The sequence below is a fragment of the Pseudophryne corroboree genome, chromosome 1, assembly GCF_028390025.1.
Source record: "Pseudophryne corroboree isolate aPseCor3 chromosome 1, aPseCor3.hap2, whole genome shotgun sequence".
Taxonomy (NCBI): Eukaryota; Metazoa; Chordata; class Amphibia; order Anura; family Myobatrachidae; genus Pseudophryne; species Pseudophryne corroboree.
Genome location: NC_086444.1, coordinates 454,837,040 through 454,855,559, shown reverse-complemented (window position 1 = coordinate 454,855,559; position 18,520 = coordinate 454,837,040). Strand labels below are relative to the sequence as shown.

Sequence of the window (18,520 nt, the reverse complement as noted above, 5' to 3'; positions counted from 1 at the left end):
CTAGAGGATGCTGGGACTCCGTAAGGACCATGGGGATAGACTGGCTCCGCAGGAGACATGGGCACTTTAAGAAAGACTTTGACTCTGGGTGTGCACTGGCTCCTCCCTCTATGCCCCTCCTCCAGACCTCAGTTTGATACTGTGCCCAGAGGAGATGGGTGCACTGCAGGGAGCTCTCCTGCGTTTCCTGCTAAGAAAGTATTTTAATTAGGTTTTTTATTTTCAGGGAGCACTGCTGGCAACAGACTCCCTGCATCGTGGGACTGAGGAGAGAGAAACAGCCCTACTTCTCTGAGCTTCAAGATCCTGTTTCTTAGGCTACTGGACACCATTAGCTCCAGAGGGAGTCGGAACACAGGTCTCACCCTGGAGTTCGTCCCAGAGCCGAGCCGCCGTCCTCCTCGCAGAGCCAGAAGATAGAAGCCGGGTGAGTATGAGAAGTAAGAAGGCTTCAAAGGCGGCAGAAGACTTTGTGATCTTCACTGAGGTAACGCACAGCACTGCAGCTGTGCGCCATTACCTCCCATACACCTCACACACTTCGGTCACTGTAAGGGTGCAGGGCGCAGGGGGGGCGCCCTGGGCAGCAATATAAACCTCTATTATGGCATAAACACATATATACATGTACAGCTGGGCACTGTACATGTATATAAAGAGCCCCCGCTATGTTTTTGAATAATTTGAGCGGGACAGAGGCCCGCCGCCGAGGGGGCGGGGCTTCTCCCTCAGCACTCACCAGCGCCATTTTTCTCCAAAGCACAGCGCTGAGAGGAAGCTCCCCGGACTCTCCCCTGCTTACTGAGGTGACAGTGGGTTTTTCAAGAGGGGGGGGGGCACATAATTGGCGAAAAACGTGTTATTTCAGCGCTACTGGGGAAACATTCTGTGTTTTGCCTGGGTTATATAGCGCTGGGGTGTGTGCTGTCATACTCTCTCTCTGTCTCTCCAAAGGGCCTGGTGAGGAACTGTCTTCAGATAAGAGCTTCCCTGTGTGTGTGGGGTGTGTCGGTACGCGTGTGTCGACATGTATGAAGTGGAAGGCTCACCTAAGGAGTAGGGGGAGTGTATGAATGTCAGATCTCCGTCGGCAGCGCCGACACCGGACTGGATGGAGATGTGGAATGTCTTGAGTGCTAGTGTAAATTTATTACACGAGATTAGACAAGGCTGAGGCTAGGGAACAGTCAGGTAGTCAGACCATGCCTGTCCCTGTGTCACCGGGACCTTCCGGGTCTCAGAAGCGCACATTGTCCCAAATAATGGACACAGATACCGACACGGATTCAGACTCCAGTGTCGACTATGATGATGCAAAATTACAGCCAAAAGTGGCTAAAGGCATTCGATATATGATTATTGCAATAAAAGATGTTTTGCATATCACAGAGGAACCCCCTGTCCCTGACAAGAGGGTACACATGTATAAAGAAAAAAAGCCTGAGGTCACTTTTCCATCCTCGTATGAGCTGAGCGAGCTGTGCGAAAAGGCTTGGGAATCTCCAGACAAGAGGCTGCAGATTCCCAAAAGGATTCTTATGGCGTATCCTTTCCCGCAAACGGATAGGATACGATGGGAGTCTTCTCCTAAGGTGGACAAGGCTTTAACACGTTTATCAAAGAAGATAGCGCTGCCATCACAAGATACGGCTACCCTCAAGGATGCTGCTGATCGCAGACAGGAGGTTACCATGAAGTCCATTTACACACATTCAGGTACAATTCTTATACCGGCAATGGCGTCGGCCTGGGTTTGTAGTGCTGTCGCAGCATGGACAGACTCCTTATCTACGGAAATTGAGATCCTAGATAAGGATACCATTTTAATGACCCTAGGGCATATAAAAGATGCTGCGTTATATATGAGGGATGCTCAAAGAGACATTTGTTTGCTAAGTTCCAGAATAAACGCTATGGCCCTCATTCCGAGTTGTTCGCTCGTTATTTTCCGCTAACTGCGCATGTGCAATGTTCGCACTGCGCCTGCGTCAAGTAAATTTGCGAAGAAGTTTGGTATTTTACTCACGGCATTACAAGGTTTTTTTCTTCGTTCTGGTGATCGGAGTGTGATTGACAGGAAGTGGGTGTTTCTGGGCGGAAACTGTCTGTTTTATGGGTGTGTGTGAAAAAACGCTGCCGTTTCTGGGGAAAATGCGGGAGTGGCTGGAGAAACGGGGGAGTGTCTGGGCGAACGATGGGTGTGTTTGTGACGTCAAACCAGGAACGAAACTGACTGAACTGATCGCAGTGGCAGAGTAAGTCTCGAGCTACTCAGAAACTGCTATAAATGTCCGCAATTTTGCGAATCTTTCGTTCGCAATTCTGCTAAGCTAAGATTCACTCCCAGAGGGCGGCGGCTTAGCGTGTGCACTGCTGCGAAAAGCGGCTAGTGAGCGAACAACTCGGAATGAGGGCCTATGTCTGTTTCTGCTAGGCGAGTCTTATGGACCCGACAGTGGACGGGTGATGCCGACTCAAAGAGGCATATGGAGTCTTTGCCTTACAAAGGTGAGGAGTTATTTGGAGAGGGCCTCTCGGACCTCGTCTCCACAGCTACGGCAGGTAAATCGAATTTTTTGCCTTATGTTCCCTCACAGCCTAAGAAAGCGCCTCATTATCAAATGCAGTCCTTTCGTTCGAATAAAAGCAAAAGAGTACGTGGATCGTCCTTTCTTGCCAGAGGCAAGGGCAGAGGAAAAAATAAGATTTTACTCACCGGTAAATCTATTTCTCGTAGTCCGTAGTGGATGCTGGGAACTCCGAAAGGACCATGGGGAATAGCGGCTCCGCAGGAGACTGGGCACAACTAAAGAAAGCTTTTAGGTCACCTGGTGTGCACTGGCTCCTCCCACTATGACCCTCCTCCAAGCCTCAGTTAGGACACTGTGCCCGGACGAGCTGACATAATAAGGAAGGATTTTGAATCCCGGGTAAGACTCCTACCAGCCACACCAATCACACCGTATAACTCGTGATACTATACCCAGTTTAACAGTATGAAAACAACTGAGCCTCTCAACAGATGGCTCAACAATAACCCTTTAGTTAACAATAACTATGTACAAGTATTGCAGACAATCCGCACTTGGGATGGGCGCCCAGCATCCACTACGGACTACGAGAAATAGATTTACCGGTGAGTAAAATCTTATTTTCTCTGACGTCCTAGTGGATGCTGGGAACTCCGAAAGGACCATGGGGATTATACCAAAGCTCCCAAACGGGCGGGAGAGTGCGGATGACTCTGCAGCACCGAATGAGAGAACTCAAGGTCCTCCTCAGCCAGGGTATCAAATTTGTAGAATTTTGCAAACGTGTTTGCCCCTGACCAAGTAGCAGCTCGGCAAAGTTGTAAAGCCGAGACCCCTCGGGCAGCCGCCCAAGATGAGCCCACCTTCCTTGTGGAATGGGCTTTTACTGATTTAGGATGCGGCAGTCCAGCCGCAGAATGCGCCAGCTGAATTGTGCTACAAATCCAGCGAGCAATAGTCTGCTTAGAAGCAGGAGCACCCAGTTTGTTGGGTGCATACAGGATAAATAGCGAGTCAGTTTTCCTGACTCTAGCCGTCCTGGAAACATAAATTTTCAAGGCCCTGACTACGTCCAGTAACTTGGAATCCTCCAAGTCCCTAGTAGCCGCAGGCACCACAATAGGTTGGTTCAAGTGAAAAGCTGATACCACCTTAGGGAGAAACTGGGGACGAGTCCTCAATTCCGCCCTATCCATATGGAAAATCAGATAAGGGCTTTTACATGACAAAGCTGCCAATTCTGACACACGCCTGGCTGAAGCCAAGGCCAATAACATGACCACTTTCCACGTGAGATATTTTAGATCCACGGTTTTAAGTGGCTCAAACCAATGTGATTTTAAGAAACTCAACACCACGTTGAGATCCCAAGGTGCCACTGGAGGCACAAACGGGGGCTGAATATGCAGCACTCCTTTCACAAACGTCTGAACTTCAGGTAGTGAAGCTAGTTCTTTCTGGAAGAAAATCGACAGAGCCGAGATCTGTACCTTAATGGAGCCTAATTTCAGGCCCATAGTCACTCCTGCTTGTAGGAAATGCAGAAATCGACCTAGTTGAAATTCCTCTGTTGGGGCATTTTTGGCCTCACACCAAGCAACATATTTCCGCCATATGCGGTGATAATGCTTTGCAGTTACATCTTCCCTGGCTTTAATCAGCGTAGGAATGACTTCCTCCGGAATGCCCTTTTCCTTCAGGATCCGGCGTTCAACCGCCATGCCGTCAAACGCAGCCGCGGTAAGTCTTCGAACAGACAGGGCCCCTGCTGCAGCAGGTCCTGTCTGAGCGGCAGAGGCCATGGGTCCTCTGAGATCATCTCTTGAAGTTCCGGGTACCACGCTCGTCTTGGCCAATCCGGAACCACGAGTATTGTTCTTACTCCTCGTTTTCTTATTATTCTCAGTACCCTTGGTATGAGAGGCAGAGGAGGGAACACATAAACTGACTGGTACACCCACGGTGTCACTAGAGCGTCCACAGCTATCGCCTGAGGGTCCCTTGACCTGGCGCAATATCTCTCTAGTTTTTTGTTTAGGCGGGACGCCATCATGTCCACCTGTGGCCGTTCCCATCGATTTACAATCAGCGTAAAGACTTCTGGATGAAGTCCCCACTCTCCCGGGTGGAGGTCGTGCCTGCTGAGAAAGTCTGCTTCCCAGTTGTCCACTCCCGGAATGAACACTGCTGACAGTGCTAGTACGTGATTTTCCGCCCATCGGAGAATCCTTGTAGCTTCTGCCATTGCCATCCTGCTTCTTGTGCCGCCCTGTCGATTTACATGGGCGACTGCCGTGATGTTGTCTGACTGGATCAGTACCGGCTGGTGTAGAAGCAGGGATTTTGCCTGACTTAGGGCATTGTAAATGGCCCTTAGTTCCAGAATATTTGTGTGTAGGGAAGTCTCCTGACTCGACCATAGTCCTTGGAAGTTTCTTCCCTGTGTGACTGCCCCCCAGCCTCGAAGGCTGGCATCCGTGGTCACCAGGACCCAGTCCTGTATGCCGTATCTGCGGCCCTCTAGAAGATGAGCACTCTGCAGCCACCACAGCAGAGACACCCTGGTTCTTGGAGACAGAGTTATTAGGCGATGCATCTGAAGATGCGATCCGGACCATTGGTCCAACAGGTCCCACTGAAAGATTCTGGCATGGAACCTGCCGAATGGAATTGCTTCGTAAGAAGCCACCATCTTTCCCAGGACCCGCGTGCAGTGATGCACCGATACCTGTTTTGGTTTCAGGAGGTCTCTGACTAGAGATGACCGCTCCTTGGCTTTCTCCTCCGGGAGAAACACTTTTTTCTGGTTTGTATCCAGATTCATACCCAGGAACAGTAGACGTGTCGTCGGAACCAGTTGTGATTTTGGAACATTCAGAATCCAACCGTGCTGGTGTAGCACCTCCTGAGATAGTGCTACTCCCACCAACAACTGCTCCTTGGACCTCGCCTTTATTAGGAGATCGTCCAAGTACGGGATAATTAAAACTCCCTTTCTTCGAAGGAGTATCATAATTTCCGCCATTACCTTGGTAAACACCCTCGGTGCTGTGGAGAGTCCAAACGGCAGCGTCTGGAATTAGTAATGGCAATCCTGTACCACAAATCTGAGGTACTCCTGGTGAGGATAGTAAATGGGGACATGCAGGTAAGCATCCTTGATGTCCAGGGATACCATGTAATCCCCCTCGTCCAGGCTTGCAATAACCGCCCTGAGCGATTCCATCTTGAACTTGAATTTTTTTATGTATGTGTTCAAGGATTTCAAATTTAAAATGGGTCTCACCGAACCGTCCGGTTTCGGTACCACAAACAGTGTGGAATAGTAACCCCGTCCTTGTTGAAGTAGGGGCACCTTGATTATCACCTGCTGGGAATACAGCTTGTGAATTGCCGCTAGCACAGCCTCCCTGTCTGAAGGAGTAATCGGCAAGGCAGATTTTAGGAACCGGTGGGGTGGAGACGCCTCGAATTCCAGTTTGTACCCTTGAGATACTATTTGCAGGATCCAGGGATCCACCTGTGAGCGAGCCCACTGATCGCTGAAATTTTTGAGGCGGCCCCCCACCGTACCTGGCTCCGCCTGTGGAGCCCCACCGTCATGCGGCGGACTTGGAAGAAGCGGGGGAGGACTTTTGCTCCTGGGAACCTGCTGTTTGTTGCAGCCTTTTTCCCCTACCTCTGCCTCTGGACAGAAAGGACCCGCCTTTTCCACGCCTGTTTTTCTGAGTCCGAAAGGACTGTACCTGATAAAACGGCGCCTTTTTAGGCTGTGAGGGAACATGGGGTAAAAATGCTGACTTCCCAGCAGTTGCTGTGGAAACAAGGTCCGAGAGACCATCCCCAAATAACTCCTCACCCTTATAAGGCAAAACTTCCATGTGCCTTTTTGAATCTGCATCCCCTGTCCACTGGCGAGTCCATAAGCCTCTCCTAGCAGAAATGGACAATGCACTTATTTTAGATGCCAGCCGGCAGATCTCCCTCTGTGCATCTCTCATGTATAAGACTGAGTCTTTTATATGCTCTATGGTTAGCAGAATAGTGTCCCTGTCTAGGGTGTCAATATTTTCTGACAGGGAATCTGACCACGCAGCGGCAGCACTGCACATCCATGCTGACGCAATAGCTGGTCTAAGTATAATGCCTGAGTGTGTATATACAGACTTCAGGATCGCCTCCTGCTTTCTATCAGCAGGTTCCTTGAGGGCGGCCGTATCCGGAGACGGTAGTGCCACCTTTTTAGACAAACGTGTGAGCGCTTTATCCACCCTAGGGGGTGTCTCCCAACATGACCTATCCTCTGGCGGGAAAGGGAACGCCATTAGTAACTTCTTAGAGATTACCAATCTTTTATCAGGGAAAGCCCACGCTTCTTCACACACTTCATTTAATTCTTCTGATGGGGGAAAAACTACGGGTAGTTTTTTCTCCCCAAACATAATACCCTTTTTAGTGGTACCTGGGTTTATATCAGAAATTTGTAACACCTCTTTCATTGCTTCAATCATGCAACGAATGGCCTTAGTGGACATTAGACTAGACTCATCGTCGTCGACACTGGTGTCAGTATCCGTGTCGACATCCGCGTCTGCCATCTGAGGTAGCGGACGTTTTAGAGCCCCCGATGGCCTTTGAGACGCCTGGACAGGCACGAGCTGAGAAGCCGGCTGTCCCGCATTTGGCATGTCGTCAAATTTTTTGTGTAAGGAGTCGACACGTGCACGCAATTCCTTCCATAAGTCCATCCACTCAGGTGTCTGCCCCGCAGGGGGTGACATCCCTTCTATAGGCATATGCTCCGCCTCCACATCATTATCCTCATCAAACATGTCGACACAGCCGTACCGACACACCGCACACACACACAGGGAATGCTCTAACAGAGGACAGGACCCACAAAAGCCCTTTGGGGAGACAGAGTGAGAGTATGCCAGCACACACCAGAGCGCTATATAATGCAGGGACTAACTGAATTATGTCCCCTATAGCTGCTGTTATATATACTGCGCCTAAATTTAGTGCCCTCCCCTCTCTTTTTTACCCTTTTCTGTAGTGTAGACTGCAGGGGAGAGCCAAGGAGCTTCCTTCCAGCGGAGCTGTGAGGGAGAAATAGCGCCAGTGTGCTGAAGGAGATAGCTCCGCCCCTTTTTCGCGGACTTTTCTCCCGCTTTTTTATGGATTCTGGCATGGGTAATTATCACATATATAGCCTCTGGGGCTATATATTGTGGTATTTTTGCCAGCCAAGGTGTTTTTATTGCTGCTCAGGGCGCCCCCCCCCCCCCCTAGCGCCCTGCACCCTCAGTGACCGGAGTGTGAAGTGTGTATGAGGAGCAATGGCGCACAGCTGCAGTGCTGTGCGCTACCTTGGTGAAGACTAATGTCTTCTGCCGCCGATTTTCCGGACCTCTTCTTCTGGCTCTGTAAGGGGGACGGCGGCGCGGCTTCGGGACCGAACACCAAGGCCAGTTCCATGCGGTCGATCCCTCTGGAGCTAATGGTGTCCAGTAGCCTAAGAAGCCCAAGCTAGCTGCAAGCAGGTAGGTTCGCTTCTTCTCCCCTTAGTCCCTCGCTGCAGTGAGCCTGTTGCCAGCAGGTCTCACTGTAAAATAAAAAAACTAATTTTATACTTTCTTTTTAGAAGCTCAGGAGAGCCCCAAGTGTGCATCCAACCTCGGCCGGGCACAAAATCTAACTGAGGCTTGGAGGAGGGTCATAGTGGGAGGAGCCAGTGCACACCAGGTGACCTAAAAGCTTTCTTTAGTTGTGCCCAGTCTCCTGCGGAGCCGCTATTTCCCATGGTAAAAGCGAGATCTCGGGAGAAGTTACTGGACAGCGTGTCTCTGTCTTTGAAGGTGTTTCAGCAACACGGCTGGATTCTCAATATCCCGAAGTCACAGTTGGTTCCTACGACGCGTCTGACCTTCTTGGGCTTGATTCTGGACACAGACCAGAAGAAGGTTTTTCTTCCAATGTAAAAAGCTCAGGAGCTCAAGACTCTGGTCAGGGACCTATTGAAGCCAAAACAGGTGTCAGTGCATCACTGCACTCGAGTACTGGGGAAAATGGTGGCATCGTACGAAGCCATTCCCTTCGGCAGGTTCCATGCGAGGACCTTCCAATGGGACCTACTGGACAAGTGGTCCGGGTCACATCTACAAATGCATCAGAGGATCACCCTGTCCCCCAGAGCAAGGGTGTCTCTCCTGTGGTGGCTGCAGAGTGCTCACCTCCTAGAGGGTCGCAGGTTCGGCATTCAGGACTGGATCCTGGTGACCACAGACGCAAGTCTCCGAGGTTGGGGAGCAGTCACACAGGGAAGAAATTTCCAAGGTCTTTGGTCGAGTCTAGAGACTTGTCTCCACATCAACATCCTGGAGTTGAGGGCCATATACAACGCCCTACGTCAAGCGGAGGCATTACTTCGCGACAAACCAGTTCTGATTCAGTCGGACAATGTCACCGCAGTAGCTCATGTAAACCGCCAAGGCGGCACAAGGAGCAGGGTGGCAATGGCGGAAGCCACCAGGATTCTTCGCTGCGCGGAAAGTCATGTAAGCGCACTGTCAGCAGTGTTCATTCCGGGTGTGGACAACTGGGAAGCAGACTTCCTCAGCAGACGCAACCTGCATCCGGGAGAGTGGGGACTTCATCAGGAAGTTTTCGCGCAGATTGCAGGTCGGTGGGAACTGCCCCAGATAGACATGATGGCGTCCCGTCTCAACACAAAGTTAAAAAGGTATTGCGCCAGGTCAAGAGATCCTCAGGCGATAGCTGTGGACGCCCTGGTGGCACCGTGGGTGTTTCGGTCAGTCTATGTGTTTCCTCCTCTTCCTCTTATACCCAAGGTGTTGAGAATAATAAGACAAAGAAGAGTGAGAACAATCCTCATTGTTCCAGATTGGCCACGAAGGACTTGGTATTCGGATCTACAGGAATTGCTCACAGAAGATCCGTGGCCTCTTCCTCTAAGACCGGACCTGCTGCAGCAGGGGCCCTGTCTGTTCCAAGACTTACCGCGGCTGCGTTTGACGGCATGGCGGTTGAACGCCGGATCCTAGCGGAAAAAGGCATTCCGGATGAGGTCATTCCTACGCTAATAAAGGCTAGGAAGGACGTGACATCAAAACATTATCACCGAATATGGAGAAAATATGTTTCTTGGTGTGAGTCCAGGAATGCTCCTACGAAGGAATTCCATCTGGGTCGTCTCCTTCACTTCCTGCAAACTGGAGTGAATTTGGGCCTAAAATTAGGCTCCATAAAAGTTCAGATTTCGGCCTTATCCATTTTCTTTCAAAAGGAATTGGCCTCTCTACCTGAAGTACAGACTTTTGTAAAGGGAGTACTGCATATTCAGCCTCCTTTTGTACCTCCGGTGGCGCCTTGGGACCTTAACGGGGTGTTACGTTTCCTTAAGTCACATTGGTTTGAACCACTCAAAACGGTGGAGTTAAAATATCTCACTTGGAAGGTGGTCATGTTGTTAGCCTTGGCGAGTTTCAGAATTGGCGGCTTTATCACATAAAAGCCCCTATCTGGTTTTCCATATGGATAGAGCGGAGTTGCGGACCCGTCCTCAATTCCTACCTAAGGTGGTCTCATCCTTTCATATGAACCAACCTATTGTCGTGCCTGTGGCTACTCGTGACTTGGAGGATTCCGAGTCCCTTGATGTGGTCAGGGCTTTGAAAATTTACGTGGCCAGAACGGCTAGGATCAGAAAAACAGAAGCACTGTTTGTCCTGTATGCAGCCAACAAGGTTGGCGGCCCTGCTTCAAAGCAGACTATTGCTCGCTGGATCTGTAACACGATCCAGCAAGCGCATTCTACGGCAGGATTGCCGTTACCAAAATCGGTTAAGGCCCATTCCACTAGGAAGGTGGGCTCGTCTTGGGCGGCTGCCTGAGGGGTCTCGGCACTACAGCTGTGCCGAGCTGCTACTTGGTCGGGGGGAAAAAACACCTTTGCAAAGTTTTTATAAGTTTGATACCCTGGCTGAGGAGGACCTCATGTTTGCTCAATCGGTGCTGCAGAGTCATCCGCACACTCCCGCCCGTTTGGGAGCTTTGGTATAATCCCCATGGTCCTTACGGAGTCCCAGCATCCTCTAGGACGTTAGAGAAAATAAGATTTTAAACCTACCGGTAAATCTTTTTCTCGTAGTCCGTAGAGGATGCTGGGCGCCCGTCCCAAGTGCGGACTACTTCTGCAAGGCTTGTATATAGTTATTGCTTAAATAAGGGTTATGTTATAGTTTCATCGGTTTTGGACCGAAACTATGTTGTTTTTCATACTGTTAACTGGTTTGTTTAACACAAGTTGTACGGTGTGATTGGTGTGGCTGGTATGAATCTTGCCCTTGGATTAACTAAAATCCTTTCCTCGTACTGTCCATCTCCTCTGGGCACAGTTTCTCTAACTGAGTTCTGGAGGAGGGGCATAGAGGGAGGAGCCAGTGCACACCCAGAGTCAAAGTCTTTCTTTAAAGTGCCCATGTCTCCTGTGGAGCCCGTCTATCCCCATGGTCCTTACGGAGTCCCAGCATCCTCTACGGACTACGAGAAAAAGATTTACCGGTAGGTTTAACATCTTATTTTTCCATATAGACATCTGATAATCCATTATGTGAAATAGAAAATATCATTGGATCCTTTTTGATTTAAGCATGAATTTTGCTGAAGGATATAAAAGCTGGAATTACATACAAGTATAGAAGTTTGGCACTGCTTCACAAAATATGGGAGCTTATTGCAAACTTTCCACTTTCTTAATTCAGCTATCTGAAGCTTATAGATGTGCAATTTAAGTTGGCCTTCCCACATCTCTGCCTCCAACCTCTCCAACCTCTCCAAACCTTCAAGAGAAATTATCTGTATCTTTTGGTTATGGAACTCATTGGGTCTCATGCTGAGTTCGGTTTGTGTTCGTTTACAAATTTGATCTGCAAATGCTCACAATATGGCATACGCCTAGGTTCAGATGCAGATTTGGTACTTGTGTATGCTTACATTTGGGGAGGTGGAACAGGACAGGAAAACAGTGTGCAACTGTGGACGGAGTACAATAAGGGCATGTTTCTGTAATTGTGAACTAAAACAGACCTGTACTTGCAGTTGGTGCTGATGCACACGGGTGATAATGATGACCACCAGCAATAACCAATAAAGAGAAGTGTTATGTGACCAATAGATGGAGCAAATGAGCTGCCTTATTATGAGACACTGCTGAAACGTCACCTAGCACAGACTGTGTAGTGGTTTACATTACTGTCTCACAGCACTGAGGGGGTTCACTACGGCTGGCCGGCGGTCGGGCTCCCGGCGACCAGCATCCCGGCGCCGGGAGCCCGACCGCCGGCTTACCGACAGCTTGGCGAGCGCAAATGAGCCCCTTGCGGGCTCGCTGCGCTCGCCACGCTACGGGCACGGTGGCGCGCTACGCGCGCCACACTATTTTATTCTCCCTCTATGGGGGTCGTGGACCCCCACGAGGGAAAATAATTGTCGGTATTCCGGCTGTCGGGCTCCCGGCGCCGGTATACTGAGCGCCGGGAGCCCGACCGCCGGCAAACAGAAGACCACCCCACTGAGGTCATTAGTTCGATTTCCACTATGTCCCTAAGTGTGTGGAGTTTGTATATTCTGCCCGTACTTGCGTGGGTTTCCTTCGGGTACTCCGGTTTCCACCCACAATCCAAAAATATACTGGTAGGTTAACTGGCTCCCAAAAAAATTAACCCTAGAGTGAATGTGTGTGTGTATACATGTGGTAGAGAATATAGAGTGTAAGCTCCACTGGGGCAGGGACTGATGTGAATGGTCAAATAACCTCTGTAAAGGATTGTGGAATATGTGTGCGCTATATACATAATTGGTAATAAATAGTTTTGAAAACCTTAACGCCAAAAAAACAACAACAATGAGGTAATCCCAATAGAAGGTGCTAAATCTTGAACTCAATTTTAGGGTCCTAGAACCCTACTGTAGCTGAATGTTGAATACAATAGATGAGCATTTGGAGTGTTACCAATAAAGCATGCCAAACCTAATTAATATATTCTACTGAAATCAGTTGCAGTGCTAAATAAAACTCATTAGATGGCACTGAAATCCCAGCTTTACGAATATAGAGCTGAGATCTTAGTGCCTTCTTAGTTTAGCACATCATTAGTGTGATCACAGTCATTCTAATGATGTGCCAGACTTCTTTCCAGAATGTATGTAATATAGGACAAGTCTATAATAAATGCCACCCAGAACAGCAGTACATTTCAGGCAATTGGGTGTGCCACATCTACCCATCTAAAAGGTGCGGACATGTGTGAGGTTTGCCGTGTGAAGAATGTAAAAGCGTATCGGATACTGATACTGCATGCAAGCTTAAGCTTCTTAGTGCAGCCCTGCTTGAAGTTCTACATTGTGTCAGAAGTGCCTCCCAAATCAAAACCCAGCTTGTCCCTTAGAGCGTCAGACTCTCCACAGACACCAGTAGTGAAATCTGTGCATATTGTACAGAATTCACAAAGCAGCTTTGACTGGGGAGTTAAGAGAGGACTCCCACCAAATTAAGCCCCAAGGACATGTTAAAACTGGAAGTATCCATAGAAGTGTGTGCTTGAAATAACTAATTTTGACTTCAATTTTTCAAAGGACTTAAGGACATTTGAGCTAAATAAACTTTACCCAGGGTACATACAGATGTAGCCACGCTCACCCAGCTTGCAGTATGGCTGCCTTAGTACGCCGAGGTGTGCTTAAGTACGCTGCCCATGTATTCCTGTGGGCGTGCATACTTAGACGCACGTCCTAGTCGTGGGCAGACTTGCCGCAAATACGGCAAGCTGCAGGCTAGATGTGCGTGGCTACATCTGTACTCTTTTCATATACCAAATACAGTAACGTCTTTAAGAAGTTTAGCTAATTCCCTAAAGTGATTAGTTACCCTAAGAGGTGTTTCTGGGTGATACCATTTCCCCTATCAGTCCGTGTGTAATGTTACAAATTATAGAGACCTGCTTAATTATAGCAGCCACTTTCTAGTAAGTATGATGAATGAGAAGTATCTGCAAATGGCTCAAAGCGCTGTTCACCAGGAAAATACCCTAGGTGGATTAGATGTGTCTATGGAGTCATGCTGATCTTGTATTCCCCCACATAAGCAAAGACAAGCGGCTGTTAATATTCTGGAACACTGTAGAGGGCAAATAGAGGAGTGTTGTAGTGCATACAAATATTTGTGTTGCACTACCATTTTGATCAGGTTAATTCTACCACTGGGTCAGTTTTAAGTTGACTTAAGTTGCATACACAATATGTTCCAGGCGTGATATTCCATAGTGTTTCCCCTCCCTGGCCACCGACATAGTGCATACAATACTGTAAGATATCGCAAGCAATATCGTACAGTGATATCATGCCGCTGCCAGTTCGTACATGCTGTTTTGGACAATAAGTCCAAATTGAGCTGCATGCACAGCCGACAGTGGTAGAAGAAGTTCATCGTCCGTAGGATACACACTGGGCGACATCACACACAATATCGTTCAGAAGGGTAAAAATCAGCGATATCGTGTGTGATATCATGTATTGTGTATGCACCTTTACTCAGTAGCGACACCAGTGATCCAGGTACCCAATCATTTAAATTTACTTATATTGGTAATACTACAATTTTTAATATATTGTATTCTGCACTTAGCTAGGGTTCTTTGCCCTAATATTGAGTTCAAAATCTAGCGCCCTCTATTGGGATTACTTTATTTTGTTTTTCTGTTGTATTGTTTTTTAAACTACCGTAGGTGATGTTTCCGAAAGGTGTAGTATGGTATGACTGGCGGCCGGGCTCCTGATGGCCAGCATACCAGCGCCGGAATCCCGACCGCCGGCATACCGACAGTTGGGCGAGAGCAAATGAACTCCTTGCAGGCTCACTGTGCTCACCATGCTGCGGGCACGGCGCCACGCGTGCCACGCTATCTATTCTCCCTCCAGGGGGGTCGTGGAGCCCCAAGAGGGAGAAAAGGTGACGGTATGCCGGGTGTCGGGATTCCGCCGCCAGTTTACTGTGCGCCGGGATCTCAACGGCCGGCAAACTGAAGACCACCCATTTCTGAAGTGTCATAAGAAGGCTGCTCATTTTCACCATCTATTGGACCCTAACAACTTTGTTTCTTGGTCATTTAAATTTACTTGTCAAAAATAAATTCTGGTGCCAATTATCAGTATTATTATTATTATTATCCTTTATAGGAAATAAACTCAAACCCTGTGTATATTACCCGACTCTCACGCAAAAGAGGGATGCCAGTCCTCTTAAAAGCACAAACTAAACACAATTTGAGTGACACTTAATTCAGACAAGATGCACTAAAATATAATTAACATTTATAAAATTAATTGCAGAAACAATAATCACATAATAAATAACTCAGGAGTAGGACACTCAATAAAATATTAGTTAACAGAACAATATAAAAACAGCAAGGTCAGTGAACAAACATTGAAACAAAACAATTTTAAAGCAACACAATCCTATATTGCGCAGTCTGCTTAGTGATGTCTGCTTGTTGGATCAGAAAAGATACTGTAAGTACACTTTCTCCCTATCAGCTGAGTGTACACAGCAGATAAAGTATGAATGTAGAGCACCACCGTGCAGATCTTTTGGTGATATATTTAAACAAGGTTAAAAGGCAATAAGTTGTAAATGATTAAGTCAGTTTCACAAAGAGTGCCTTAAGCTGTATTTTACATAGCGGATAAAGAGCCACCCACCTGGCTGTGTAAGTTGACAATGCTTTCCAATACCCAATGCTGGGATCGATGTAAATATTCCAATTGTGCATGGAGATGTAACTGCCCAAACCTGTGAGTGCGGAGACCCTCAGTATTGCTAAGTCGTCTCAACGCAGGCACTAGGGTAGGCAGTATATCCGGTATTAAGTACCTGTATAAATACATTCCAGTGAGCAGCAGCTATTACAGTCCAGGTAGCATTAAGTAACAATGTAAGTCCATTTAACATGGCCGGAGCAGCACGGCAGAAGCGACAGATGTACAATATACTGCCCGCACCTGTGAGTACGGATACCCTCTATAGCCGGTCTTGACATAGGCACTAGCATCGGGTAGTATATACGGTATAGAGTACCTGTAAATGTAAACACCAGTGAGGAGAAGCTGTAACACTCCAGGTAGTTCAAGCATCGAAACATCCACCGTCACATGCAGCACTAGATAGCAACGTACAGTAGCTCCGATTAATGTGGCCAGTGCAGCTCACGTGCAATACGGAGGAAATGTTTGATGCATGATATGCCAAGCGTTGCAGCTACCAAGCACTGGGAGGTGCTACAATATGATCCGTCTGATGCAGTCACTGACTCTCCAAAAAGGCTCCCATTCCTTCAACGATTAAATTATTAAACAATTAACTTGTTCACAACAATGAATGCAAACTATTGACCTCTGAAAGGCTGGACCAACCCAGTAGGACGTACTCCCATTCAACTGAGTCAAAGGCCTTCGCGCTATTCAAGGACACCATGACTGCCCTCTCCTATGCCAGCTAGGGCCATCTATAATTAATAACAGTGTATTTTCCCATCAGAAACTCTGTCTGGCCTGAGTGGACAACCTGTGGTATGACCAAGTTAAGTCTTATAGTTTTGTACTGAGCTTTGATGAGATTTAGGAGGTGAATAGGGGAGGATATATGGGAGGTTCTTGGCTCTATTCTATATGCAGATTTGTGTATTAAAAAGCTCTTCCTCTATAGTGGGAAAACTTCACTTTGATTTTTTGTGTATCATAATAAGTTGTCTGAGGAAACGTGCCCAACAGAAAACCATAAATATTAATAGAAAATGAACTCTTTGTTACAGCTACCACCTGTTTGCTGCTCTATCAGAGGTGATGGAGGAAAGTATTTCTAATCACCTGGAGAAAATGACAACTTTGATGCTGCTGTCTCTGAAATCAAAGGAAGGAATAGTGGTATGACCTAGCGCATATTAGCCTATAACACCGAGCATATATACTTTCATTATTTGGTATTATCTGCATTTCTTTCAACAGGATTCAACTTCACAATTTAAAAATCTTTTTTTTTTTTTTTTTTTTATCCTGTATATCCTGTTAATAGATATGGGATTTGGTGATTTAACCACTTAACTGGTGATTTTTTTGCTCCGAAAACCGCTCCGAAAGTGTCGGGTATTTTATGAGTGAATTAGATGAAGAACATGTTTTTAAAGTTCTCCACAAAGATTTTTTTTCAAATAAATATTTTTTTTTATATATAAAAAAAATAAAATCCTTTAAAATAAAAATGTAAATAACATTTATAAAACATTGTAACATCGGTCACCATAGGCGAACATCGTAACATCGCGACTGATACCGATTAAGGGGGGCAGTGTTGGCCACAGTGATCGGGTCAAGGAGGGGTGTGCAGAGCTGCGGCTATGTTTTTGTGTTTTACGCACATCTGATGCCGGCAGGAAGGGGTCACTGGCTGCAGTGATCGGGACAAAAGAGGGAGGGCAGAGCTTCTCTGCCACTGATGCCCGATCACTGTGCACGCAGTGATCGGAACAGAGAGCGGGAAGGAGGGAGGGTTTCCACCAGGTGGGGGTGTTGCTGCAGGGTTGCCCGCTTACTGTATGCAGCAGTGATCGGGATACACTGCCGCAGCAAGTGCTGGAGGGATGGCAGGTCCTGCTAAGTGGGTGTTTCTGACTGGTCACATCAGATGCGACTACGCCAGGGAAAGCCCAGCCTGGTGTGGTCACATCTGATGCGATCATGCCAGGCAAGTGGTTAAAGGACCATTGCATACATTTCTTAGGTAGACATTCAGTGACATTGGAAACACCATGGTGTATAGAGTGAATCGGGGCACTTTAAAACTACCTGCAAGAGATTGTGATGCCTGTGCCAACAAAGTACAGATGTAGCCATGCTCATCTTAATGTGATCGGCATGCTGCATCCACGGCATGCTGCATGGTGTGCCAGCCTGTGCCTATTCACAGCCGGCAATCGCTTCATTAATTCCTTTTTTCTGCTAATAGTCGCAGCCTAGCATGCCATGCAGCAAGTCGTGTTGCTGCATGCTGCATCGCAGTGAGATGTGCATGGCTACATCTGTAAGTGTCTGCCCATCCCTCCTCTGTTGAGAAGCAGGTTTAAAAGAGATAGAAGGAGCTGGGTACCTGGGAGGGGGATCTTGTGGGGACGGTTTGTCATGGCAGCCACGCACTTGGCAACATTATGGCTGCTATGCTGAGGGGATGTACATCCATTTAGAACTTACTGGTTCTCCCTACGCTGCACTCTTTACCCATGTTGTTTCCAGTGTCCCCCAGGGTTCTATCAGAAAATGATTTTACTTAAGTACAAATATTCCGTTTTATGAATTAAATGGACCGTACAAAATATAGACCCCATTTGTCCCGTTCACAGTGCAGAATCCAATTGAGTACTTAACAGTCCACCAATATTACTTGTTTCTCTTGCTGTGCTAACACCGCTGAAAAGGATCAGGTCTGTTTTTCAAAACACTAGCGCTTTAACTGGTAATGATTGCAACTATTGATGATGCCTTTGCTATTAATGATTTGTACTGGAGCCTGTTCTGCTTTCCAGCACCACTCAGAGCTTTCTTTAGAGGAGAGACAGCCAGCATTTCTGCCTGTAATAGTCCTGGCTGGTTTCTGAGATTTGGTATCTGCAGTGATTGTTCAAGTGTAGCTACACAGTAACAGTATGTAGCCACAAAATACTTTAAAGTTCTGGTAGCCAAAGCAAAACTGCCTATTGGTCAAACTATTATTAATGGAAATTATTATTTGCATATACAGTTAACTGTGGAAATGCTACCACTATGCAGCCACGAGCCATAACACCCACTGAATAAGTACAGCTGCTGGTATTCCTGACCACTGAAATTTGCTACTGGGGTGATTCTCCAGAAAGTGAACA

General features: G+C 47.4%; 1 protein-coding gene across 2 annotated transcripts in view; it reads left to right on the top strand.

Moving 5' to 3' along the window:
* Window positions 1-18,520, top strand: part of IPO4 (importin 4) — a 272,271-nt gene that overhangs the window by 196,528 nt on the left and 57,223 nt on the right. For both annotated transcript variants that reach the window (XM_063913651.1, XM_063913652.1), the window contains exon 18: window positions 16,421-16,532. In XM_063913651.1, the coding sequence (XP_063769721.1) occupies window positions 16,421-16,532 (112 nt within the window). The remainder of the gene's footprint in view (window positions 1-16,420; window positions 16,533-18,520) is intronic.